Source organism: Aplidium turbinatum, chromosome 11 (assembly GCF_918807975.1).
Source record: "Aplidium turbinatum chromosome 11, kaAplTurb1.1, whole genome shotgun sequence".
In the NCBI taxonomy this organism is placed as follows: domain Eukaryota; kingdom Metazoa; phylum Chordata; class Ascidiacea; order Aplousobranchia; family Polyclinidae; genus Aplidium; species Aplidium turbinatum.
Genome location: NC_137482.1, coordinates 18,579,059 through 18,605,662, shown reverse-complemented (window position 1 = coordinate 18,605,662; position 26,604 = coordinate 18,579,059). Strand labels below are relative to the sequence as shown.

The 26,604-nt window shown below is 37.8% G+C and overlaps 3 protein-coding genes across 3 annotated transcripts in view; all 3 read right to left on the bottom strand.

Moving 5' to 3' along the window:
• Window positions 1-1,625: 1,625 nt before the first annotated feature.
• LOC145780289 (uncharacterized) lies at window positions 1,626-2,360 on the bottom strand. The gene has a single exon (XM_082591992.1). It carries the CDS (start codon window positions 2,358-2,360, stop codon window positions 1,626-1,628), a length of 735 nt encoding a protein of 244 aa, XP_082448118.1.
• A 2,890-nt stretch (window positions 2,361-5,250) lies between these two features.
• Window positions 5,251-7,590, bottom strand: LOC145780145 (uncharacterized). The gene is made up of 5 exons (XM_082591856.1): window positions 7,378-7,590; window positions 6,820-7,026; window positions 6,357-6,483; window positions 6,041-6,126; window positions 5,251-5,767 (listed from the first exon to the last, which is right to left on the bottom strand). The coding sequence occupies exons 1-5, from the start codon at window positions 7,420-7,422 to the stop codon at window positions 5,618-5,620; spliced, it is 615 nt and encodes a 204-aa protein (XP_082447982.1). The 5' UTR covers window positions 7,423-7,590; the 3' UTR covers window positions 5,251-5,617.
• Window positions 7,591-21,545: 13,955 nt separating this feature from the next.
• The window catches only part of LOC145779508 (4-galactosyl-N-acetylglucosaminide 3-alpha-L-fucosyltransferase FUT6-like), a 31,638-nt gene continuing 26,579 nt past the window's right edge, over window positions 21,546-26,604 (bottom strand). Inside the window, exon 5 of the mRNA XM_082591114.1 lies at window positions 21,546-22,596. Within this exon, the coding sequence (XP_082447240.1) occupies window positions 22,030-22,596 (567 nt within the window). The 3' untranslated portion in view covers window positions 21,546-22,029. The remainder of the gene's footprint in view (window positions 22,597-26,604) is intronic.

Here is a 26,604-nt window from a genome sequence, read left to right as displayed (position 1 = left end):
TGAAAAAGGTAGTTTCACGCTTATTTCACTTCAAAATGAATTTCGTAGCAAGGGCCGGAGTGAATACTTTCGGAGCAGGAGCGCAGCCGGAGCCAAAAAAGTGACTTCGTTCACCTCTGCTAGGCATGTGGTGAATGCAAAAGTTAATGAAGAAAGGTTATTGGTCAGATGATTGATTTGATTATATTTTAACAAGATGTTATATTTGAGCCTTGGTAGAGAGCTTGACTTGTTGTAGGCTACCAGATAACGTTAAAGGATTTAACATGTTCATTAAACACACAAAAAAATGAGAAAAAAACTGCTAAATTTAACGTTTTCAGTGTCCTCATCAGGAATAATTACAGGCTACATTTACGAGAAATAAATAAACGAACTTGAAATTTTTACATGAAGGCTGTACAATAAGCGACACCTCTCAACAGCACCATCAACAACTGACACACGAATTCAATGCAGGATACACAAATTGATCGCATGACAGATCACATGACATGCACAACACAAAACACTAAATAATAGTTTTGTTGCAGCCTGATAGCCTACTATTATTGCGCATATTCAATTCTGCAGTAAAATGTTGTGTGGTGTGCAATATGCCTAAACAAACATCACGCGTTTTGTCCATGAAAAAGGGGACCCGGAATGACTCTTCGGCCCGGAATGACTCCTAGTGAAAATTTCTCTCAGAGGCCCTAGCCATTGTTCTTTGTATACAAGACACTTGTATCATTACTCGATGGTGAGCTGAGTGATGAATTAGCATTATTGCTAGGCTATATCTTATCTTATAACTTTAAAAAAAATTGGCCTTTTAGTAACAAAAGTGCCGTTTTTTCATAATCCTGCCCCCCAGTCAAAAACCGTTCCGGCGCTCCTGGATAGCGCCCCTAATGATCAGGTAAAGAAAATACAAATTTTGCAAAAAAAAAAAGTTGTAGCGCGAGACATAATTGCTTGGATAATTCATCCTAGCGCGAGGGGGAGGGAGTATATTTGCCAAGTGCAGCCATCGCATTAAACTGTAAATTGTCATTGCGAATTACCGAGAATGTTCAAAAGGTATTCGAATTCGAGGTCAGAAGGACTAACTTATTGTCTATATTTTGAAGTGTTTGATATCTTTTGTTGGTTCATTGGTTAGAACAAAAAGTTACTTCTGGGGATTCGTTCTTGATTTTGGACCCCTCCCCCCTATCTGACGGTATTTTCGGTTTCAGCTAACCTCCTCTCCCCCGTTCTGACGCATCATATGACATTTTGGTTTGCCCCCCCCCTATTTAAAGGGTCAAACAAGACTAATTTTAACCTAAGTAGAAGAAATTTGAACCGATTAACAGCCATTTTCACCAAATTGAGCTTTCTGTGTACTACCGTTAAGACAACCCCGTGTGTACTACCCCCAGACCCCTATTGGCCTCCAGCCGCCGAGCCAACGGCTACGCGGCTGACTGACACAATGTCTTGCCCCCCCCCCCCCCTAACAAACTTTCTACATACGCCACTGCTTCAGCCCTGCTGTATTGTTGTGTCTTATTCATACCCAACCTGTAAGCAAAAGGTATGAATGGGGAACATACAAAAACTTCATTTTTTGTGGCAGGTTTGGGGGGGCTTGAGTCCCCTTAGCCCCATGCTGGATGCGCTACAGGACAGGTAACAATGCGAGCAGGGAAAATCGTTTTAGAATGAGCCGCATTTTCACACCATGAACAAGATTGTCGATTAATTTGATTTGGTTTGAGTTCAAATCGTTGTCGCACTGCGCTCACTGCAGGCGTGAAATCATCAAAACGTGCGCTGTCCACTTCTAAAACGCTTGTTTGCAGCAAAAGCTTTTGCTGCTTTTTAACCGATTCGGTGTTGCGAAACATCCGAATTGCTTTATCAAGGGTCAATTCCGAATCTAGTTGCAATCTTTCAGACAAGTCTTTGTTTGAAATACCAACTACGATTCTATCACGGATTAGTTCATCACGCAAATTGCCGTAATTACAGTTTTCCGCCAAAGAGTAAAGCAGCGACGTAATAAATTCATCGGCTGTTTTATGAATTTCTTGTTTTCTGAGGTTAAACTTTGCTCGTTCATATATGACGTTGCGGTGAATGTCGAAATAATTGTTAAACTTTGCTATCACCTTGTCATACTTGTTCCTGTCCTCTGCACTTAACTCGAATGTTGCCAAAATATCGTCAGCCTTATCTCCAATCAAATATATCAGAAAGTTAACTTGTTCTTTCTCAGGCTTGTCACTAAGTGCTGAAGCAATTTTGTATTGTTCAAATCTGCGGTTCCAACCTCGCCATTCTTTTGGCTTATCAAAATTAAACTGGTCTGGAGGTCGAAGGTTTCCAGCCATTCTGACACGGTAGTGTTTTTAGCTCTATTTAATAACTCAGATACTTGTAACTAAAATGGCTGCTGATGGCGACAGCGTATACATACTAGGGCAGGTCGATTTTAAAATTTGATATGGAATAAAGTACCGGTAGTTGCCAATAAGTGAAAAACATCTTTCGCAAGCAAAAAAAATAAGTAAAGTGCAACGATCGCTTGCGGAAATACGATTAAATTCTTAAAAGTTGCTCCCCGCGTTTTTTTGAAAAGCGCGAATATGTAGCGCCGTTAGCGGAAGTCGTCATAACAGCCGCAAACGCGCGATGACTTTCTCCATACTTTAATTAGATAATGTAGGCCTACCTAATCACAGCAAGTTAGTGGAATTTTATAATAGGAGACCTGAACAGTGAAAAAGTTGTTGTTTAGCTCGAATTGAAATTAAGCATTTAATTCAGTGATAGACTGTAGGCCTACACTGTAAACGAAAAAGGCTCGAAAAAGAACCTATAAGGGAGCTACTGCGAATGGGGTTCTTTTTAAGAAAAGAACCCTTTATGGGGTTCTTGAAAGAACCTATAAGGGAGCTACTGCGAATGGAGTTCTTTTTAAGAAAAGAACCCTTTAGGGGGTTCTTGAAAGAACCTATAAGGGAGCTACTGCGAATGGGGTTCTTTTTAAGAAAAGAACCCTTTAGGAGGTTCTTGAAAGAACCTATAAGGGAGCTACTGCGAATGGGGTTCTTTTTAAGAAAAGAACCCTTTAGGGGGTTCTTGAAAGAACCTATAAGGGAGCTACTGCGAATGGGGTTCTTTTTAAGAAAAGAACCCTTTAGGGCAGTGGTTCCCAACCTTTTTTGGTGTCGGAGCCGAATTTGAAACTTCAGAGTACATATGGAGCCGCATGAAAACATTCAAGTAATTATAACGAAAATTTTAAAGCATGAAAGCTACCAACGAATAGCAACAATAACAAGAAAAATAACACAAATCAATTTAATGTCCAACTTGGGTTTGAGCCAAGTTTGTCAAAGCGAGGCGCAAATGCAGAGGATGCAGTAGCTGCTTAAGGTGGTCATCGGTCAACCGATTGCGATATTTATTTTTGATTCTGATCATTTTCCTGAAAAGTGCTTCACATACGTAAGTTGATGCAAATACAGAGGCGTTTTTCTGGGCATTGGTTTTCAAGTTGGGATACTTTCCCTCTGGAACTCGATCGACTCCAAAATTTAAGTAGGTCTTCACTTTGAAATAATTGTTTGAGCTCGATATCTGACTGCATGTCTAGCAACTCCAATTGAAAATTATCAGAAGCAGTGGCCACATTAACTGCAATAGGATTTGCAAACATGTTCACCATTGGCAAAAATAAATTCATTCCGTTAATGCGGCGGTTGAACTCATCAATCAAGTTACTGGTAAGTCTGCTGTAGCCTGTAGCCTATGCTTCAAATGATCCATTGGTTCGATGGTCAGATAGCGTTGGGAAATGTGTTGTAACACCACCTGCAAGCTGCGTTTTCCTTCAGATTTATTACTAACCTTGAACATATTTGTTTGCTTATTCCGTGCCGACTTAAGAGATTCCAACTTTCTTTTCCTTGATTCTCCTTGGTATCAATCATATTTTGTAGAATGAGTTTTGTATTGCCTCTCAATGTTAAAAGATTTTACACTACTTATCACCACAGGACATAGAAGGCAATGCGCTTTGTTGTCTACCTCAATTTGAAAATATTTTTCTTCCCAAGCGCTTTGAAAGACCCGATTCTCCTGCTGAAGAGTACGTGCTTTTTTTTGAAGGCTGATCTGACATAATTTTTGGTTGAATATACTAAAACTTAAGCGAATTGCTGATTATCCTATCACAGTTTTATAGCGGCAATAACTTACTGCTTTTCTCAGTCTGTTTTAAAGGACCTACCAGAAATTTTACACGTTTTGAGGTGTGTTGAGCACCACACCATATCAACCTAATTATTTCACTTAATGGTTTATGATTCACAATAAGCCGACAATGGGCCATTCACAACAGTAGGCCTATAAAGTAGGCTACAAGGTGTAAGATGAAAAGTTCACTGACAGTGCAACCTCTACGACACCACGACAATGCAGTTTGTTAACAATTTTGACTTAGTAAATAATTTTGACAAATCAACAAGTAATCGCCCTAATTATTATAATTAGATTTTTTTTATTTTTTGTGGGATTTTCAGGGATCAATGAGAGCCGCAAGAAGGCTAGCTTGGAGCCGCATGCGGCTCTAAGAGCCGCGGTTGGGAATCACTGCTTTAGGGGGTTCTTGCAAGAACCAATACAGGGTTCTTTCAATAACCCCCAAAGGTTTTTTTTTTTTAAAAAGAACCTTTTTGAGGTACTATTATGAACCTTCTGAACGTTCGATAAAATACCTTTCAGGTTTTTTTCTTATTTAGTACCTTTTTGAGGTACTACTATGAACCTTTGATAAAATACCTTTCAGGGTTTTTTTCTTATTTAGTACCTTTTTGAGGTACTATTATGAGCCTTCTGAACGTTCGATGAAATACCTTTCAGGTTTGTTTTCTTATTTAGTACCTTTTTGAGGTACTATTATGAACCTTCTGAAGGTTCGATAAAATACCTTTCAGGGTTTTTTTCTTATTTAGAAATTTTTTGAGGTACTATTATGAACCTTCTGAAGGTTCGATAAAATACCTTTCAGTTTTTTTTCTTATTTAGAAATTTTTTGAGGTACTATTATGAACCTTCTGAAGGTTCGATAAAATACCTTTCAGGTTTTTTTTTCTTATTTAGTACCTTTTTGAGGTACCAATTAACCTTCCTATGGTTCCAATAGAAACTTTTAGATAAACTTACAGTGCAATAACTGCTTAAGGTTTTATTGAAAAAGACAGTATACACAGCAAATTTACCTTCACAAATCAAGATTATCAAGAAATCGTGTTTTGTAGAAATGAACAAGTGGAAAGAAAACGAAAAACGACGAAGCATCTTCATTCTTTACATATAGGACGATAAAAAATACAGACCACAACAACTACAAAAATTACATAGGATGATGGATAGCTTTTAAAGAGCTAAGAAAACATGCTTGCAACAACGAGATACCGGTGCACGTTTTCTGATCTCCTCAAAACCTTCCGAGCATCCTGCATAATCACTGCCCATTACAATTTATTCACAAAACGCAATACCTTGCTTGTTACCTCCACATCTAAATGTAAAATGTGGGTAGACAAAAAAGACAAGGTATGCTTAGTGGATTTGGGGTAGGCTACTGGATGTTAAACACCCAGTAAGTACTCAACAGCACGGCGACTGCATCCACTAAATTATCCATGCCAATTACTTGACACCCGTCGACCATGACAGTGAAGCCATCTTCTTCTTTAAACCGTACAACCGGATTTGTTGATTCTGGATTCTACAACAAACAATAAGCATATAGATCAACTCGATGGCCAGCACAAGTGCGGGCATTGAGCAACATTCGCTTCACTAAACAATATAATGGGAGGGAGACACACAACCATCAAGGGCCTTTTTCTTGGTATCACATTTAGCGGTTATCAATCAAGTGCGATGGCTCGCTATGCAGGACATCAGTAATGTTCTTAATCAACTTTTACATTCTTAATTAGCTTAATTATAATCACCAATTGCTGTAACAAAGCATGCATTGAAAATTGATACTTACTGCATTGGTTGTGATGTAGCCATGATAACTATCATGAAAGAGTGACGGTACCGTGAGTAGCCAGCTTGGAGTAAACTCGTCCTTGTCTAAAAAATGAACTATTATCTATTAATTAATAGTTACTATGCATACTGTACGAACTACAAATAAGGGGGCGTTCAACGTCAACCGGTAACTGGGGAGGGTACCTAAAAGTTGATATTGGAGGAGGGGGTAAAAAACTGGGTGACGTCAATTGTGAACCCTTCTCTTCAAGCAAGAAAAAATAGTTTAAACTTAACTTGATATAATGAAAATGCACGTTTAGTCATGTTACCTGTTAAGTTCAGAATGTCCGCCGGCAATTTCTGCTTTTTAACGTTCTGATAAAAACGGTGGTAGCTAGTTTCTGAGAGCAGTTCAACACAATCTTTTTGCACCAGACTGTTCATTTCTTCGATCATCTGCACAGACAAAAACCTCAAATTAACCCTCACATACATCCACTATTTCTATCATTATATAGGATATATTAAAACTCATATAGTATAAACACAGGGTCAGTCGGATAATAATCCTTAAAAGCGAAATCTATTTGTCAATTAATCAGGCTTCTGTGTTTATACTGTGAGTTTACTACACTAAGCTAGCAAGTTCCAGCAGCGATCGCCTGATAGTTATCGCCTGATATATCTGATGTCAGCTAGATCCTAGTCACCTTACTAACCAGTACGTCATACTGGCTTTAGTCTTGAAACAGTGCCATATGTATATAAAAATGAACGTAATGTTCAACATACCCAAATAGCGGTTCCTAACGGCGGATATTTCGCTTGCAGATCCGCAACCGACATTTCGTTCACATCGTGCAAACGCGTGGATCGAGTGCGCAACATTCGGTCGCGAACCGACCCGTTGTTGCGACGGCTTTCCCCCTTCGCCATCTCCCCTTTCAATTGCTTCAAATGACGCTCAATGCTGAAAGCATCTTCTACCTCGCCAACCAACTGTAAAACACAACAATTAGCGCGTACACAACCATTCAATATCAACAAAGACAGCATCGGCCTTCTTTTTAGCCAAAAGGCAGTCCTTGATCATACGACTGAACTTGCTCTACACTTGATCTTCTACGCCTAACAGGAAGATAGTAAAGCTCTCAACCACGACTTCAAAGCATGTGCAGTGTGGAGTACAAGCTCCTGACAGATTGAGTCAGAGCCAGCAGTCAGAAAAGTGTATAGTAGTCGGTTTCTGTACTGTTTCTTGTTAAAATGGGCCAATATGCCTATGAAAAGTCAAATAAAACCGATATATAGGCTATTACATTTCAGACTAATCAACTAGTAAATTAATACCTGCAGATTTTCACTGATTCTTGATATTTTGCACCTCATATCCATATCAATACTATCATCACCATCATCAATAGCAGAAGTCGACTGACGTTTCTGCTTGCCGTATTTTTGGACCAAATAGTTGTAGCATACAGATCTTCACGAGTTCATTTCTGCACTTCGATAGTTGGCATAAAATGATACTATCTTATGCAGCAGCAGATGTCTTGACTCTATGATACACTAATCTAATTATCGTAAACTGTGAAATGCGTTGTAGCCACCACTCAATATCTGTTTTGTTTTGATGGACATATTTAGATTCACACAGAGACACAGAGAATGGACTAGTTTGACCCGTAAACTGGTCTGACCCGCAAAATTACGATAACTAGTAGAAATTATACCAAAGACAGGCAAGACACAACAATAACACAGGGTTGAGCATTACAACAGTATATTACATATTTACAAATAGTTCAACATATCAAACGTTTTCGACTTAACTTAAGTCCTCATCAGGAATCTGTAAATAATTATAAACTACAATCAATTTCACTTCTTGACAGTGACTACCGTAACTAACTAAAAGCATCGAGAAACACGCACGATTAAAAGCACTGGAGTGGAAAACATACAGACAGACGAAAATTACATTAAGAAAAGGCAACTGCATGATTAAGTTACAAACGAATTTGCACCACGGAGTACGTGATACAACTAGGCTAATAAATATTGAGGAGAATGGAGGCGCCACTGGCAAATAATTGTTTGTTTAGATTTGGATTGTAGCGTTTGATTAACAACGCTTCCTGAATTTTTGTGTCAAATTGGGATTTGCCTTTGCGTAAAATTTTAAATGAGTCAGCAGAGAATTTTTGATCTGTGCAAAAAGAACAATCCATGATATGGTCCTTGATGGCACTTTTCTTTAAGTCTCTAAAGTTCAGATGCTCCCGTACTCTCGTGGTCAAATGTCTGGTGGACATACCGATGTACGTCAATGCCGAATCACACGGACATGTAAAACAATATACGACATTTGAGCAGAGAGACGAAGGCGTCTGGGACTTTAGTTGAAAATACGAACTAATTTTAAATGTTTTATAAACAGGAAAAACGTCCACATCAAATTTATTTTTCATAAACTGTCCGATTTTACGAGCAAACGTTTTGGATTCTTTTCCCACAAACGGAATGGACAAGCAATGCTTCACATTTAACTCATTTTCAGCCTTTTCTTTTTGGTTGGAATTCTCAGAGATAAAACGATTCAATATTTTCTCAAAGTACAATTTTGGATAACCATTATTATAAAACATTTGTTTCAATTTCTCTATTTCAATATTAAAAAGAGCATCATTGCAGCAAATCATTTTAGCCCGAGATAATAGGCACAAGATCAAACCAGATTTCCATTTCAATGGGCATAATGCATCAAAGTTCAAAAACAAACCAGTATGAGTTGGTTTGCGCCAAACCCAAGTATCAAATCCAGTGGCATTAATTTTAATTTCAACGTCCAAAAAAGGAAGGGTTTCACGTGCTTTTTCGATTGTAAATTTAATGTTTTTATGTTGAGAGTTCAGCATATCTAAAAAGGTTTCACATGAGGTTTCTTTATTGAATACCGCAAAAATGTCATCAATGTAACGTAAGAACAACTTCGGGTGAAATGCTAGATGTTTTTCAAATAATTTTGTTTCCAAATGTGCCAGAAAAAAATTAGCAATAGTAGGGCCCAATGGAGATCCCATGGCCACACCGTCAATTTGTTTAAACAATTGGTTTTTATACATAAATATGCCTTCGGTAGCTAAATTCATTAACTTAACAAATACGTCACGCTTGAAAGGTAATTGAGTTGGTTTTGTTTCCGAATAAATGTAGTCAGCAATGATGTCAACAGTCTCTTTCAAAGGTACGTTCGTAAACAGAGATTTAACGTCAAAACTGACCATCATCTGTCCAGAAGACGGAGAATAATCTTTTAGTTTTTCTAAAAAATGACTTGTGGAGTTAAGCATATACGAATTTGGAATGTACGGTTTAATCATGCTATCTAAGAATTTTGCCAGTTCATATTCCGGAGAGCCTATCATAGAAACAACAGGCCGAAGAGGGTTACCTTCCTTGTGCACTTTTACCAAGCCGTATAATTTACCGGGGTTACTGCCCGATGGAATCAGTTTTGTTATCAATTGTTTGTCGAAGTCTTTAAAGTACTTACGGATGTAGTACGCAATTGACTTTTCTTTTGAAATGATGGGATGTGATTTGCCGCTGTCTGAAATACGTTCAAACTTCGATTTATCATTGACTATAGAGTCCAGTTTCAGATAGTAATCCGAGGTGTTTAAAATTGCTGTCCCTTTTCCTTTATCAAATTTACAGATCTTGATGTCTTTGTTTTTTGATAGAGTGTTCAGAGTTCGGTGTATTATTTGATTTCGTTTTGACGAGCAAGCACGTTTTGCATCAGACATGAATCGTTTAACCATAAACTTAATTTCATCCTTAGATTCATCGTCAAGCGTGATTTCTTTTTCTTTCCTTGCCGAGTAAATTAATTGTTCCATGTTCGTTTTTATGCTGTCAATTTGAACTTTTTTCGGCAAAATGTGATGGTCTAATCCAAACCGCAAAGCGTCTTCTTCCAATAGACTGAGTTTCTTGCTACTCAAATTTATAATACAATTAGGAGATTTGTTTCGCTGTCGTCGCCAGAGGTTGGTGAGCTTTTTTTGGTGAACATCAAGAGTTTGTTTTGCAAAGACTTTAAATTGTTCTGACAACAAAGATATTAAACATGTTTTCTGAAAGAAACTGAGTGCTGCTAGCGTCTGTCTCTTGTTTTCCTCATATTTGCTTTCCACAATGCGCAATTCCCGGCTAATTTCTTTTAACTTTCTGGTTACAATGATTTGATAGAGTTCATCCGGCTTTTTATAAACACTTAATCGTGGCGGTTTAAATTTCAAAAATTCTGGGCATATTTTTAAATTTAAGCATGTTTCAAAATATCGTTTGTCCAATCTCAATTTGACTAATTTTCTTCCGCAGCGCTCTATGCTTCTGAGCTGGTTTACAGGAATACCTCTCTTGTTGCTGATATGATAATATAGTTTCGGGAGAGAGTTTGCTTTTTTATACCAAAGACAGGCAAGACACAACAATAACACAGGGTTGAGCATTACAACAGTATATTACATATTTACAAATAGTTCAACATATCAAACGTTTTCGACTTAACTTAAGTCCTCATCAGGAATCTGTAAATAATTATAAACTACAATCAATTTCACTTCTTGACAGTGACTACCGTAACTAACTAAAAGCATCGAGAAACACGCACGATTAAAAGCACTGGAGTGGAAAACATACAGACAGACGAAAATTACATTAAGAAAAGGCAACTGCATGATTAAGTTACAAACGAATTTGCACCACGGAGTACGTGATACAACTAGGCTAATAAATATTGAGGAGAATGGAGGCGCCACTGGCAAATAATTGTTTGTTTAGATTTGGATTGTAGCGTTTGATTAACAACGCTTCCTGAATTTTTGTGTCAAATTGGGATTTGCCTTTGCGTAAAATTTTAAATGAGTCAGCAGAGAATTTTTGATCTGTGCAAAAAGAACAATCCATGATATGGTCCTTGATGGCACTTTTCTTTAAGTCTCTAAAGTTCAGATGCTCCCGTACTCTCGTGGTCAAATGTCTGGTGGACATACCGATGTACGTCAATGCCGAATCACACGGACATGTAAAACAATATACGACATTTGAGCAGAGAGACGAAGGCGTCTGGGACTTTAGTTGAAAATACGAACTAATTTTAAATGTTTTATAAACAGGAAAAACGTCCACATCAAATTTATTTTTCATAAACTGTCCGATTTTACGAGCAAACGTTTTGGATTCTTTTCCCACAAACGGAATGGACAAGCAATGCTTCACATTTAACTCATTTTCAGCCTTTTCTTTTTGGTTGGAATTCTCAGAGATAAAACGATTCAATATTTTCTCAAAGTACAATTTTGGATAACCATTATTATAAAACATTTGTTTCAATTTCTCTATTTCAATATTAAAAAGAGCATCATTGCAGCAAATCATTTTAGCCCGAGATAATAGGCACAAGATCAAACCAGATTTCCATTTCAATGGGCATAATGCATCAAAGTTCAAAAACAAACCAGTATGAGTTGGTTTGCGCCAAACCCAAGTATCAAATCCAGTGGCATTAATTTTAATTTCAACGTCCAAAAAAGGAAGGGTTTCACGTGCTTTTTCGATTGTAAATTTAATGTTTTTATGTTGAGAGTTCAGCATATCTAAAAAGGTTTCACATGAGGTTTCTTTATTGAATACCGCAAAAATGTCATCAATGTAACGTAAGAACAACTTCGGGTGAAATGCTAGATGTTTTTCAAATAATTTTGTTTCCAAATGTGCCAGAAAAAAATTAGCAATAGTAGGGCCCAATGGAGATCCCATGGCCACACCGTCAATTTGTTTAAACAATTGGTTTTTATACATAAATATGCCTTCGGTAGCTAAATTCATTAACTTAACAAATACGTCACGCTTGAAAGGTAATTGAGTTGGTTTTGTTTCCGAATAAATGTAGTCAGCAATGATGTCAACAGTCTCTTTCAAAGGTACGTTCGTAAACAGAGATTTAACGTCAAAACTGACCATCATCTGTCCAGAAGACGGAGAATAATCTTTTAGTTTTTCTAAAAAATGACTTGTGGAGTTAAGCATATACGAATTTGGAATGTACGGTTTAATCATGCTATCTAAGAATTTTGCCAGTTCATATTCCGGAGAGCCTATCATAGAAACAACAGGCCGAAGAGGGTTACCTTCCTTGTGCACTTTTACCAAGCCGTATAATTTACCGGGGTTACTGCCCGATGGAATCAGTTTTGTTATCAATTGTTTGTCGAAGTCTTTAAAGTACTTACGGATGTAGTACGCAATTGACTTTTCTTTTGAAATGATTACGACGACAAGAAGAAAAAAAAGTTTTCTGAACAATGATTTCAAGCTTGACTGAACAGCGACACAAAATGATAAAAACACATGGTTGCATAATGGATATACAAGACGTAGTATAATATAAACGAATTGTAACATAGCCTACCCCTACAAATGTATGAATTTACTTTAAAACTTCAATATAAGTTAGGCTACATCGAGTGCACAGTTTTTTGACCTGTTTAAAGGTTCACTTATTAACCAATACCATCTAGATGACGAATACTCTGGATATTGGCCATTTTACCGCATTATGTTGGGTCTACAAGTACAGTTCGAACAGTTCCGCACTTGTTAGGATAGGTTTCTACAACCTTACCCATAGATCGTTTAGAGCGCCGCTGAGAATGGTCGATCAATGAACAAGAAGATTTATTTTCTTCTGGTAACATTTTTGTGGCTGGATAATTTGAGGCAAATATTGCCTGTTCTAACTTTGCCAAAATTGATGTGTTATTTATTGGATTTGCTCCCACCGACGTCGAACGTCAAATCAGTCCTTCTTTTCAAACAACCTAGGGAGAAATTTGGTAAAGGGCATACCATCAGTAGAAGATTATTTGGTGTTAGAGGCTCATTATCGCGAGGGTCAAAAGTTACCGGTATCGGAAAGATAGGTTTGGAGTTTAGTATATTTTGATTCCACTTCAACCATCATCGTGTGGAGAGACTCGTCCAAACCATTGTTCCTTTAAAAAGGCTGTCAAAATTTTCTTATTGGACGTTTTTTTCATCTTCCATCCTGAAGTTTTCTTCCATCCCATTTCCATTTCACCATAGAAATCTCCCATTCCATCTTCCATTCATTGTAGCCGAGTTTTGTTTTTTAACGTTTAGGTTTTGAGAGGCAGTTCTTTTGTAGTCCCCACTCCAGATAACTGGCTAGCTGCACACGTGGCAAATTGCACATCTCACTCCACTTCTCAGGGTCACAGGGGTCAGATCTCAATAAACTCCACTCTCGAAGATTTATTATTATTATCGATTCCCAATTTAACTGGCCTATACCAACCCCACGTCTTCTTGGAATTTGGAAATTGCGGGCCAAATTCAATGCACTGTTAGATCTTTCTACATGTGCATACCAGCGGAGCCTTGTCAGCAAGAACCAGCAGTCGATCTTGCAACACGGATGACCGCATTTGTGGTCAGACCATTTTTGTTGTTGCATTGTTGGACTTCACATAACATATTTGTCGATGTCGCACACAAGTAGCCTATTATACACTCTCCCACACGTTTTGTAAGACAGGTGGAGTGATCTTAAGACTGGCAACAGTTCTCTGAATGCTTTTTAAGCTGCTTTTCCACGCGGCGTTATTGTGTAATCGCATCCTCCTGCTGCGGAAAGTAAGTCTCTAAGAAAACGAAAAGAGCTTACAACTTGCAGTTTTCCCGACCACTTGAACATCTGTTTGCGTTCTTCCGTCGATCGAATGGGCTGTGCCTAGGTATCGAGAGCATCTAAAGTCAGAGTCTTCGGACAAAGTGATCAGATCGACTGCATCTCTTTATACCCAGTACTGTGGCATCCGTTGCAGTGAATGTTGTTGCGACCTACACCTTTGCGATAGACAGCACAAGGAAATCTGCTTGAATCGTGTAGTTCTTCAAGGCCTATACCACAGATCGACCTTGGTTTTATCAGTGTTCATTCTCAAGCCATTCTTTTCCAATGCTTCTTTCCAAGGCAGGAGCCTCTCTGTACACACTCATTGTTCCAGGCCGTCGGCTAAAATAATTAAGTCATCTGCATAAAGATCTTCCCAAGGAACACCGGCTCGAAACTCTCTTGACAAAGCCTCTGAGAACGACAATGAAGAGTAGAGAGCTTAATACTAAACTTTAGTGTGTTCTCCTACTGTACTCCTACTCCTACGTCAAGTGGTCACCAACACGAACACCAGCTCCTGGCATTAGTGTACATAACCTTGTATAAGTCGCACAATCCACCATTTCCATTAAATATTTCTCAGTGTCCACCAGATAACTTTACAGGGAACACGATCAAAAAGCTTTTAGAGATCTACGATCTTCTTGAATGCACCCCCTTTATCTTTGTAGAGAGATACGATGAAGCTCCTCTCCCATCAGTCTAAAGGAATCCTACTATGACAGATATTGAAGATGCAAGATCACAGATCAATGATGCACCTGCATTACGTACCGTCTGTTGCTTAATAAAAACTAGAAGACCTATATCAGGGATTCATAGATCTATATGTCTGTGGTCTTGTTTCGGTGCAATTTCAACAATCGCATAGGGAGCGCAACGAAATCAATAAAAATGCGTTGGTGACTAATTTTTGCGTTTTCGGTCAATTCATGTGAAACATTATAGGGGCATCTAACTTACGTAAATGGCTGTTTTTTTTCGATGCACCCACTGCCTCCCGTGTATCATTAACAAGTTTTTGTGGGTTGATGGAGCGTGGGAGCGGCTGCTTTTGAGCATAGGCGTAGCCAGGGGGGACGAAAGGGGCCATGCCCCCCCTCCAGTTTTTCAAAGTTTGGATTCCGAAGTTGAACCATTTGTTGAAAATATAATATAATTTGTATAGATTTATATCGTTTTCCAAGACATCTGGCTATTAACACCCCCCATAAGGACTTGTTTTAGACACACAGAAAGACACCAATAAATTTTGCAAATCGTAAATCGCGCAAAGTTTACGCGATTTACGCTTCTTTTAACTAATCTGTGGAAGCAATTTCAGAATCGCTTACTCTGTTGGGTTTTTGTGTAGCTGAGTTTTTTGTGTTCTCTAATTTTAGCCGCAGTTTTTGCCCGTTTGTGTGTAACAGCTATCTTTAATAAGTTAATAGCCTAGCTGTTTATCTGCCTATAAATTTCATACAAATATTACCTTAAAAGTGTTTCCAGAAAGCGCTATAATCCATTATATGAGTGTAATTTTGCAAAAATTTTCCGTGGAAGCATATCCCCGGACCCCCCTAGAATACGCGTGCCTTCGGCACGCTCTAACCCCCCGCCAGCTTTATTGCTTCCTTTGCTTAACCCACCAGGATACGCCATTGCACATCAGGTGGCGATGTCTTAAATCAAACACTTTGTCGTTCTCTTCAATTCATCAAATATTTCCCCCCCCCCCCCCAATTTTTTTTCTGGCTGCGCCACTGCTTTTGAGTGTTTCGTTTGTGCGGTAATTTCTGTCTTCTGTGTTTGGAATTTGTAGCAGAACAAGCTTAAGCCTATTATTATGTACTCTCTCTTCTATCACTTGGTGCTGCTATTTTGCAAGGAGCTTAAGCTTTATTGAAATTTAATTTGCAACTTGACTCAGGGCTGCAGTGCCGCTATAAAAGAGGTACCGGTACATGGCTCTATAGATCCTGCGCTGTCAGGCTTTACTCCAGTGACTCCAGCTCCGGAGGTGTCAGACTTTACATCAGTCGCTCCAGCTCCGAAGGTGTCACACTTTACATCAGTCGCTCCGGTTTCAGCGCATGGAAAGAAAATAAAGACGTGTGTCCAAAATAAGTAGGCCTACATTTTTTTAGAAGTAAACACAATGGAGTTTCTATAAAACGCTGCCCTTTGAAACAAGGACAAATTTTGGAAAGGGACGGTATACGAAATTATACGAATTTTTCGAAATGCACACGTGTAAAATGAAACAAGATGGACAAAATATTTTCGATTTTGACATGAAGAAGAACACGTAATCACAGATCTCAGATACCTCAAAATGAAATACAGTTATAGATCCAGATAACTGCCAACATAACAAGTTTTTGCAATAAAGTAACACAGATGATGCAGTTGACTTGACCCTAGTAGACAGGAACGGATTCAGGGGAGCACTAGGTCATGTGCCCCCTTATTTGGGGTATTGTTTTGCGCATCAGCGAGGATTTAATTAGTATCTAGCAGGAAGTAAGCTAAATCCTCGCCTACGTTTCATTTCTGACAAAGCCATCAACAGAAAAATTAAAGATTTATTGAAATTGGTTAAGAATATAAACTGCATTCACGCAAAAGGCCGAGCAAAAGCTAATCTGGGCATGTATTTGTTCGCTGGAAGTTGTGGCATGCAGCCTGCAAGGATACTCGAGTCAACTGCAAGCTCTTGGATTGCAAGAAAGAGCACATTCTGTGTGTATTCTCTGCAAATGCCAAAATTCCATTGGAAGAAAGAGCTTATCTGATGGATCAAACCCCGGGATCAAACTCTAAAAATTGGTCCTAAAAGTATCTTTCAAATGTTATTGTTTGATCGATCAGCAGTTTCAAAAGCACAAAATAATGAAAAACGGCCACAAAAACTTCCCCATGACTTCCACGAGGAGGAAGGCGATATACCTGGACCATCAGAATTACCCGAATGGATAAGTAGCTCAAGCACGTCAAGTTCGGCGTCAGACAAGGTAAACACGATTTATTTAGTCGATTGAAAGTGATAGGCTACATATGAATTGGTACTACAATGAAAAAATCAACACGTGCATCATATTGATGTTATTTAATAAGCTCAGTGCACAAAGAGTATAAGTAACCTAAAAATTTATAGGCCTATACCGAAACTCTTTTACCTTTGTTTGCCATAAATCCCTGATGTTTGAATGTTTATAATTTAGGCCGGTAACATTTGATTTGTATCACAGATTTATTACTACCGGTACCGTAAGTTACTTTTTTTTAATGTCATCATGTTTTATTTTAAGACAATCAAAAGTGCCGGCCTGCGAATACAGCACCGTAAAATTTCCTTTTTTCCATTTAGAGCTTGTGAGGAGTGACTGTATCATCGCTTGGCAATGCATTATTACAAGACATAAAACATCTTTTGAGACCGGAAATTGATCTCCGTCACATTATTATGAATAAGTCCAAACTGGATCGAGCAAAAGCAAAAACCAAAGTTATCGGCGAAAAATTACAGACAGCAGCAAAATCTGAACTGTTTATTTTAGCAGTCGCTAACTTATTTTTGTATTTTTCTAGCGAGCACAGGGCAGCAAAAAAGATTCCATTAGTCAACTGGAACGCAAACGAGTTGCAATAGTTAGTGGATATCAGCGATCTTGAAAGCCCAAACTCACCACTGACACAGGAAGTTGCAAATTAGGACCTTCAATCATTCGTTGACAACGATCGGAAACTGAACATTTCTGAAGTACCTTCACATTCGCAAAGTGTGGAAAGATCCGTAAAACTGGTTTCGGAAGCTTCGCAAGTTTCCTACGGTTTCGAAAATCGTCACAAAACAATTGTTGCCAAAGCTCTCAGTAGAAATATGCGCCGGTCGTTTTCGTCTTAAAGTCATTATCCTCACTCTTACGACGAATTGCAGTCCGAGCTGTAGCTCAGCTAACCAACTTTCACATAGCCTACTGTAGTTCGCGTACACTGAATATTTGCTTCATTTTTATTAATTTTTTGCTTCGAAGAGTACGCCTGAACATAAAAGTTTTCATTTTGAGTTCCCGAAGGATTGAGTCAAAGCAGTTTAAACGAAAAATAAGCAGCCATTTTCGAAGTTGGTTTTGCGCCATCTAGCGGTAATGCAATTTTCTTTCAAAAATCGAAAAAAATTCAAATCAATTTTCGCAAGCCGTTTCTCATCCGGTATGGCTAATATTTCACAGAAGTGAGTTTTTCAGCTAAATCTAACTACCGGTACATTATTCACTTTAATATTCCAAAAAAAGTATAAAATCGACCTGCCCTAATACATACACGAACTGTAGGTCACGTGTTCTACGGATGAACACACAGGGAGATAACACCACAATACAGACAACCATTGCGTTGTTTCCCATTTTTCACCTACATGATGTAAGTTTCTCCAGCAATAGCATGAGCCTGCTTAACATCATTATTCCAACCAGGGACAGAAAATTTGTTGCATTTCTTCTTATCAACAAAGATTTGATTAGACGCTGCTTTGAGAGCAGCAGTTATACTGTTATAGAAAGAGTTTATTGAGGCAATGTGAGAAGCATCTGAACAATGAGAATTATTGCATTCAATAGTTTCAGTTGGTAAGGAAATTTTGGATAGATATTTTTTAGATTCCAGACCAAAGACATATTTTTGCTTAGAGGAAACACAGTTCCAATTGATCGTATTATGAGAAGAGACATTTGAAACTTCTTTAAGAGCAGGTAGATTTGTACAAGAAAAGTACACAGAAAGTGGTCTATGATGCGAATAGATGAAGTCATGCAGTATAGTTATTTTGGAAATTGATTGATGAACAGAAAAATAGGTTAGGCAGTGATCAATCCAAGAAGTTGAGACATGGCAATTACTTACATATGTGAAAGAGTCTCTAGGGAGCAGCTCTTCATCAGATATACAATAGCTGTGCTTCATACTAAAGGTTTTCAAAAAGTTTCCAAATGCATTTGATTCTCCAGCATTGAAATCACCTAATATACAGAGATTAGAATTGGCAAGGTTATCACACATAAATTGTAGACTGCTTAGATATTGTAAATAAGCATCTGTATTGGAAGAACTACAATAAGGTAAATACACATTAATGAAAGAAATTTTACAAGTGGAATGATCAACATCTAGACCAATAATAGTGGCATTTTCATTTTTGATGGCAGAGGTCTATAAGGATTTATCCCACACGATAGCAGTACCACCATGTGATCTTCCAACTAGAATACCAGACTCATAGTCAATGTTAGAGATACCAAAGCCATTGTGGGAATTACTGATAGTGGATAAAGACATCAGATTTTGCTTCGCAAACCAGGTTTCCTGCAGAAATATGGTGTGATAATCTTTGCATAACATTTTTAACATCATTGGTCAAGATATACAAACTATAGTTTCGCGTGGGAATGTTTCAAGCAAAATATGGTGTATTTCAAAATTTTGCTTTATTTTTGTCGTCCTTGCATTGATTTTCTTTACGAGTTAAACTTTTCAAACGGAATAAAGTCCTTTGCTTGATTTGCTTCAAACACATCTGGTTTATAGCGATTTTATCCTGTTTCAGCAAAAGCAATCAAACCTTTTTTCAACAAAGCTCACGTATCGTAAAAGTGCGGATCAGTGCTATTCAAATTAGTTTTATTCGTAGTTATTTATTGATTTGTTTGTGAGCCAATGAAGATGCTGATTCAAATCAAAGTATGAACGCTATAATTGTAAATGTAGAAAAAAATATTTTATAGCCTATAATACTGGAACAATATGACATGAACTGTCGAAACGCTGTATCAACAAAGGTGTATGACTGTAAGATATTTACAAAAGTTAATATCACCATTGAACTACTTTGTTCTGGAGCAGAGTAAAAGTAAATCACTACAACAAGAACTGTAATGCAATCTTTTCCCAGCTTCCAGAAAAATTATTTTGTAGGCTACTTAGGAAAGACCAACCAAACATCGGTGCGATAAGATATTTGTGGACAATAAATTGCATTCTCGCCCATATATTGCTCACTAAAGCGAAAAGTAGATTAGATTTACGGAAAACCTAGTAGTTCTGATCATGAGTAGCCTATAATTATTTACAAGCCTACATTTTTTAACCTTTCAGAAGCCCAGATTTGTTTCTGTTGCGTTGTAGCCTAACAGGTGGTTGCCATGGTTCTGTTCGTACCGTAATGCAATTTGTTTTCAACCTCTCCCCACCATTGAAAATTTCTGTGTAGCTTACGCTACTGATATAAAAATGTGAATTTTCCAAGATTTATGCCCTACCTCACTCATAAGCTTACTGACGAGTGTAGTGCTCAGTAGCCTTAGCAGCTCAGTAGCCGTAGTAGCTCAGTAGCCACCGTTGTGACTATGTTGTAGGAACTAGCTTAGTTTCAATATAATTCATCTTTCAAAACCCATTTGACAAATTCAAGAACAACAAGAAACCCTGGCGGAATTTCGCATATGTTTTCATTTCTGAGTGTGATGAGTTTTTTTTTGCGCTGTGCGTATTAATATTCTTGCAAAATTGCACATACAGTAGCCCAGTAGGCCCTATTATTGCAAGTAGATTAATTTAAAAAGGGGAAAATAGCAAAGATTTACTATTTATGCGTTTATTGAATAATGTGTAAAGCTTGGAATGTTAAAGACCAAAATTTTCTTTTGTTGAATTTCAATGTCAAGTTAAATATGTGTGCTTCTGGACAGGGGCGCCGGAACGGTTTTTGACTGAGGAGGCAGGTTTATGAAAAAAGGGCACTTTTGTTGCTGAAAGACCAATTTGTTTCAAAGTTTTAAGATAAAATATAGCGACAATGCTCATCCATCAACTCATCATCGAGTAATGATACAAGTGTCTGGTATACAAAAAACATTGGCACGGAAGGGCATCATGCTATGTTATAATGATGTAGGCTAACCTACTGTGATACAGAATTTTGTGTCGTGAATATTATTTTGAGGCAGAAATGAAAGATTATAATTAGGCTAAAAGCGAATAGTTGAAATTGTTATATCGTATTGCAAAATGTGCAGTAGCTTATGAGACCTTAAAAGGGCAGCATTTTTCCCTGTCCTCCATCCACAAAAAAATTGAGGTCAGGGGGGCATCCGCTCCCATGACCTCCCCCCTTCTTCCGGCGCTCCTGCTTCTGGAGTGTCCCTTAATCAAGCCAGTTACGCTACGCTACTGAATGTGAATGTTGTCGACTTTTCGTTCTCGAACAATCGTCTGGCAGCAGTCGCTATGGTTTAATACGAACGCAGATAGTAAATATGTCGTTGTTATACATTGCAACGTCTGCAGACGTTGATTCAATGTAAAAAACGACTAATTTTTTGTCTGGGATGTGATAAATCAAATTATTTTAGTGTAACATAAACAAGTGAAAGCTTTTACTCATTATTTTAAAAATTTTGTATGTCTAGTTTAAAAATTTGGTGATGGACTGATGGAAGACTGTCTTTCATCAAAACATTTAAATCTTCTATCCCTTTCTATCCTTGACATTTTTCATTTTTGATCCCAAAATCTGCCTTCCATTCTTTCTTATCTCACTCATGGTGGCATCAAACGCTTTAATGCCACGGTACGCAGTTTAAACGGATATCTGCCACAGAGGTTTTGGTAGATGGTTTCACGATCAGGTGTGCAACGTCGAACATGAAGTTCAGACATGATCCTTATTAACTTCCCTTGGCCCTTCATCCATGGCAATGACTTAAGAAATGTTACCAACATTGCTTTTATATGACTTTAACAGTGGCGAGATAAGCTATCAATAAAGCAGTTGACAATTGAAAATCACAAGTGGTTGAAGTTTAATAATTACGTTTTAAATCAGTAAATGTTGACTTATACTATAGTATAAGTATATAGTGATAGTATAGTGTAAGCCCTTACAGGCTATAGGGCTTTCCAAAATGGAGTTCGAGACCCGCAAGGAGTCGGGGTCGCGTATCGAACTTCAGGAGTTGCGGAGAGTAAATTACGGTACTTTTCAGACATTCAATTCAAAACGCAGTTGTTAAAACTGGTACAATAGTTCAAAACATTATTCTTAACTGAGCTGTAGATTCTACATAAACAGACCAAGCCCCGGTAGTAGGACTTCATTAATTAATTAACATAAATAACATATTATTATCATTTTTGTTACGTACAAAATTTCAAGAAGTCATCTTTCATGAACTTGGGTTTGTGTAATCTTTTTAGTTTCTTTTTTTTCTTAAACATTCATTTGGTTCTTGCTTATACATAAAATCAGTTATTGAATTAATTACTTTCCTTCTTTGGTTGTCTTTCAGCCGTTGACAAAGTTCTTCTTCTTTTCTTTTGTCTGCAGATGAAAATCTTTCACTTTTCATTCGCCACCGAAAGTATTCACGATAAGCTGTATCGTTTTTATGCAAATACATCAAGTAAGAAGCAACTTCTGCCGGAGATTTAAAATCTTCGGTGTGTATATATGATCCAGCTGGAGCTAACTTCTTTACGTCTTTTCTTGATGGTCCCCAGACAACAGGAACTCTTTGCTTTAGTATAGCTTGTGTCCAAAAATTTTCAGTCACATAATCTTTGCAATGCAAAGAATTTTCAAACGACAAGTAAAATTTATATGAATCGAGTCGTTTTGATGGCATTTTATTATACTCAGCAGAATTATTGAAGCACGCTCCGTATCGATCAACTTCCAACCCGGCATCGACGAGATCTTGAACATATTTCATTCTTGCGATAGATCCCCACACAATGTCACAGTTACTTACGACCCAAATCTAAAAAGTAAAAAAATAGGTTTTTGTTTATTACATTATGTTCATTAGAAGATGGAGTCTTCTAAAATTCAATAAATGTGACGACGTGGTTGAGTAATGTGAATGTAGAATTCAAGATAAACTTTGCAAAGCAGCGTGAGTGCCACATGTAAACCAATTTGGCAGAATGCCAGTCAAATTAAACTTACAAGACAACGAAAACACAATTAGTCACGTTAGGTTTAGTGGTGAACTAAAGCGAATGTTACGTTTAAGCACACTTTAAAACGTCATTTCCACGTTTCAATCAATCCCGCATGCAAAACGAATAACTTTATAGCCTATCCAGGGATGGCGAACCACTGGCCCGCGGGTCAGTCACGAAGTGACCCATCACAGGTTTTCAGTGACCCACTTGTCTTTTTTAGAATAATGAAATTTAAACAAATATTTCAGCAAAGAATAAATGTTTCACTAAATATTTGTAACAAGGCCCCACCCTATTTTAATCTAGTACCGTACCGAATTGCCATATAGCAGTCTGACACGACTAAAGCCGTAGTAGTGCGTTATCAGTATCACGGTTACTGGGTGCGTATGACGTAATAAAGCTATGTGCTCTTGATTGTTAGCAAATCGTGTTACATTTTTGTACCCTTTAGTTTTAGTTAGTGACTGCAACTCTGCAAGCCTCTTGGCTGTTCAGGATTAGTGTGGTCTGGTAAGCTGCAAACATTTAATGCCTGCAAGTAGGCAGGGATGGAGGAACCACGTGGGCCTCGTGGGCCTGCGCCCACCTACTTTATTTTCTGGGTGGGCCTGGCCCATCCACTTTTGAAAGCCAAATTTCTTTGAAAAGGTAGCGAAAACGGCAAATCACAGTGGGAGTTCCAAAAAAAAGGTCTTCACTCATTTGATACACAGTAGGCTAGTTTGATCATCTTTGATGGCTCAATGATGAAATCCAATCTTCAAACTTTTCTGTTGAGTCCATTATTGATTTGCAGCACGTGTGGGTGTGGTTGCGTGTGACTGGTGGAGCAATCTGTCAATCAATATAATTATTCTCTATGCTCTCTATGGTCAACAGTGATATCATTACATATATGCACATACTGTATAATGCTGCATATTATTTCTCCCAAGTGGTGGGCTATTATAACTGTGTGTGTATTGTTGCCTTTTTATTTGTGTGTACATTGCCACTTTTTGTACAGCGCTATAGAGCAATTCAACAATTTTATAAATTTTTTGACCAAATCCGGCCCAAAAATGGAAAATTTTGCCTGTTGGCACGAAAGGCAATTATGAAAACGCAATGTGAAAACCAGGCGTCCGCAACCTTTTTCTAACAGCGGGCCAAAGTCAAACTTTACATTGTCTTGGCGGGCCGTAACCTATTAATACCAGTTTTGATAGATTCAGAGGCATGATTTCAAGGCGTTGACGTAGCCTAACGCCTTCAGAATATCGGCTAGTAGGCTAATATCCTTGATGGAAGTCAGCTCAACAAATTCTTAAACATCAAAATCTTTGTTTACTGCACGCACAAATAACCTACTGCCAGCTCAGCTGTAGGCTTATCTGTCGTGTCTGTGCTCTCATCTATTGCCATTGCGAAGAACTGTAAATATGCAATAACTTTTTGCTAGATGTTACGTTCTCCGATATCTCTTCTTTTCGTCGAGTTACAGTTCTTGTTGAAAGACTTAGGCCTAGCCTATATCTGAAAAGTAGTTTTTTTTTCTCTAGACAGTTGTTTACAATAACATGTTTTCAATTATTGTTTTCAGATGTTTATCAATAACAGTTCATATTACTTTATTTTATGTTTATATTACAGATGTTTTCAATAACATCCATCTTACACCTTTTCCCAAATTCTCCATCACTATACGATTTCTTGTCTTTTGCAATTGATTGTGCTGCCTTGTAGCTAGCAAAAGAATTTTCTGATTCATTGGTTTTTCTTTCCTTTGCAACAGAGAAATTTGCGGGTTTAAAGCTATTTTTGAGTAGATTAACTTTTCCGTTCCTTGTTTCACCCATTAACTTGGAAAAAATAATATGTTTTGTATCATAATGGCGCTTTATGTTGAGTTCTTTGTTTATACAAACAGAAACGCTGCAAATCAAAGACGTGGGCCTACTAAAATGATTAATGAAAAGTAGGCTACTTGTTCTTCCATTCGATTATACTGTAATGAACCACTGGCCTGGCCAGATATTATCATAATTTGTAAAGGAGCAACGGGGCGGATGATTGGCGGCCGTAGGTTTAGGGATTTTACGTAGGTTGCCCACTCCTAGTGTAAACGATTTCAAATATTAGGAATGCGACAATGTTATGGGGGGTCTGGAGGGCAAAGCCCCTCAGAAGTTGGATTGACTTTGACTGCTGCGCCTCTGGGCCCACCTACTTTTAAAATGGTTCCTCCATCCCTGCAAGTAGGCCTAAGTTTTTATTTTCTGTTGAGTTAGTCTCTTTGTAGGCCTACTTTGTTTTGCACTAGCGGTAGTTGAGTATAGTCTTTCCAGAAACTCTAAAATGATTATCTTTTACCTAATTTTTAACTGTCAGTTTGTTTGTTAGACCTAGCTAGTAGTGAAAATGAATACAAACAAAAGAAAATTTAAATCTGATGCCAGTATTAGTGGTAGGCTATTCCATAATGAGTGGACTTGCAAGTTTGGAGTGATCAAGCATGAAGATAAAGCCTTGTGTTGTATTTGCAAAAAAGTTATTATTGCACATTTCTACAATATCAATCGTCATTTTGAGAGCAATCATAGTAGTTTGTGTTTTATGAAAGAGTTTGAAAAACTTGAAATTATTCAGAGAGAAGTAAAGCAGTGGGCTATAGACAGCAAACTAATAGCTTTAAGAGGGTCTTCAAGCCAAAAAATAATATATCTGCTGCTAGTTTCAAGGTATCCCAACTATCCCATGCTATTGCTTTGCATGGAAAACCACTTTCTGATGGCATTTACCTAAAAGAAGTTTTCAAAAGTTATTCAGAGATGCTATTTGAAGATTTTCCAAATAAAACTGATATTCTCAAAAGAATTAATGAGCTACCTGTTGCAAGAAATACTGTGAAGGACAGGATAATTGCAATGAATGAAGATGTTAGGCTACTGACCAGCTTTTACTAGATTTAAACAATGCAGGAATGTTTTCAATTTGTTTGGATGAGAGTACAGACATTACCTCTTCTTCCCGTTTAGCAGTTATCGCAAGATTTCCATCTGGAAATATAATGAAGGAAGAACTCATTAAATTAATGACCTTATCTGAGAAAACAAGAGGTCAAGATGTAATGGATGAATTAAAGAAAGAATTTGCTGAGCTAGGTATAGATATGGAGAAGATTAAAGCCTATCTGTAACGACTGATGGAGCGCCCAGCATGATTGGAAAACATGTTGGATCATCATCTCCTACAAAAAATTGAAATGAAAACGGATATGGATGGACTTTCCTGCTGTTGAAAACCATGCTAAAAATATAATTCTTACAGAGTGGAACTCCCTGTCAAATTTGTTTGAAGCTATGAAAAGATTTGCGGTAGCTCTGTTAACGTTGCTTGGTTCTTCATATTCGTGCGAATCTTTATTTTCGCACATGAATTTTATACAATCAAGCACACGGAATCGTCTCAGCTCAGATATGAATGCTGCATGTGTGAAGCTAAAAACTAGGGATTACCTACCAAGGATAATAAGAATTGCAGAGAAGATGCAGCAGCAAGTTTTGCATTAACATGTAGTTTCGCATTAATATGTAATTAAATGTATGACCCACTTTTGCTTTTTCAATGATTAAGGTCTCTTTTGTGACCCATGCACTAAAAAAGGTTTGCCATCCCATACCAACGTTTTGGTGACAAGTTTGCACAGAAAGCAAAGTAGAAGGAAAAAGAAAACGTGGCAGACAACCAAAACGATGGCAAGACAAGTCCATAGGCGTAGCCAGGGGGGGCGAGAGGGGCCATGGCCCCCCCAAATTTTCAAAGTTTGGATTCCGAAG

Bases quoted from the DNA above. Each gene is read 5' to 3' on its own strand.
- LOC145780289 (XM_082591992.1), bottom strand. From the start codon at position 2,360: ATGGCTGGAAACCTTCGACCTCCAGACCAGTTTAATTTTGATAAGCCA.
- LOC145780145 (XM_082591856.1), bottom strand. From the start codon at position 7,422: ATGGATATGAGGTGCAAAATATCAAGAATCAGTGAAAATCTGCAG. The intron at 7,027-7,377 runs GTATTAATTTAC...TGTGTTTTACAG, and splicing joins GAATCAGTGAAAATCTGCAG to TTGGTTGGCGAGGTAGAAGA. The intron at 6,127-6,356 runs GTAACATGACTA...TTCATTTTTTAG, and splicing joins GGACATTCTGAACTTAACAG to ACAAGGACGAGTTTACTCCA.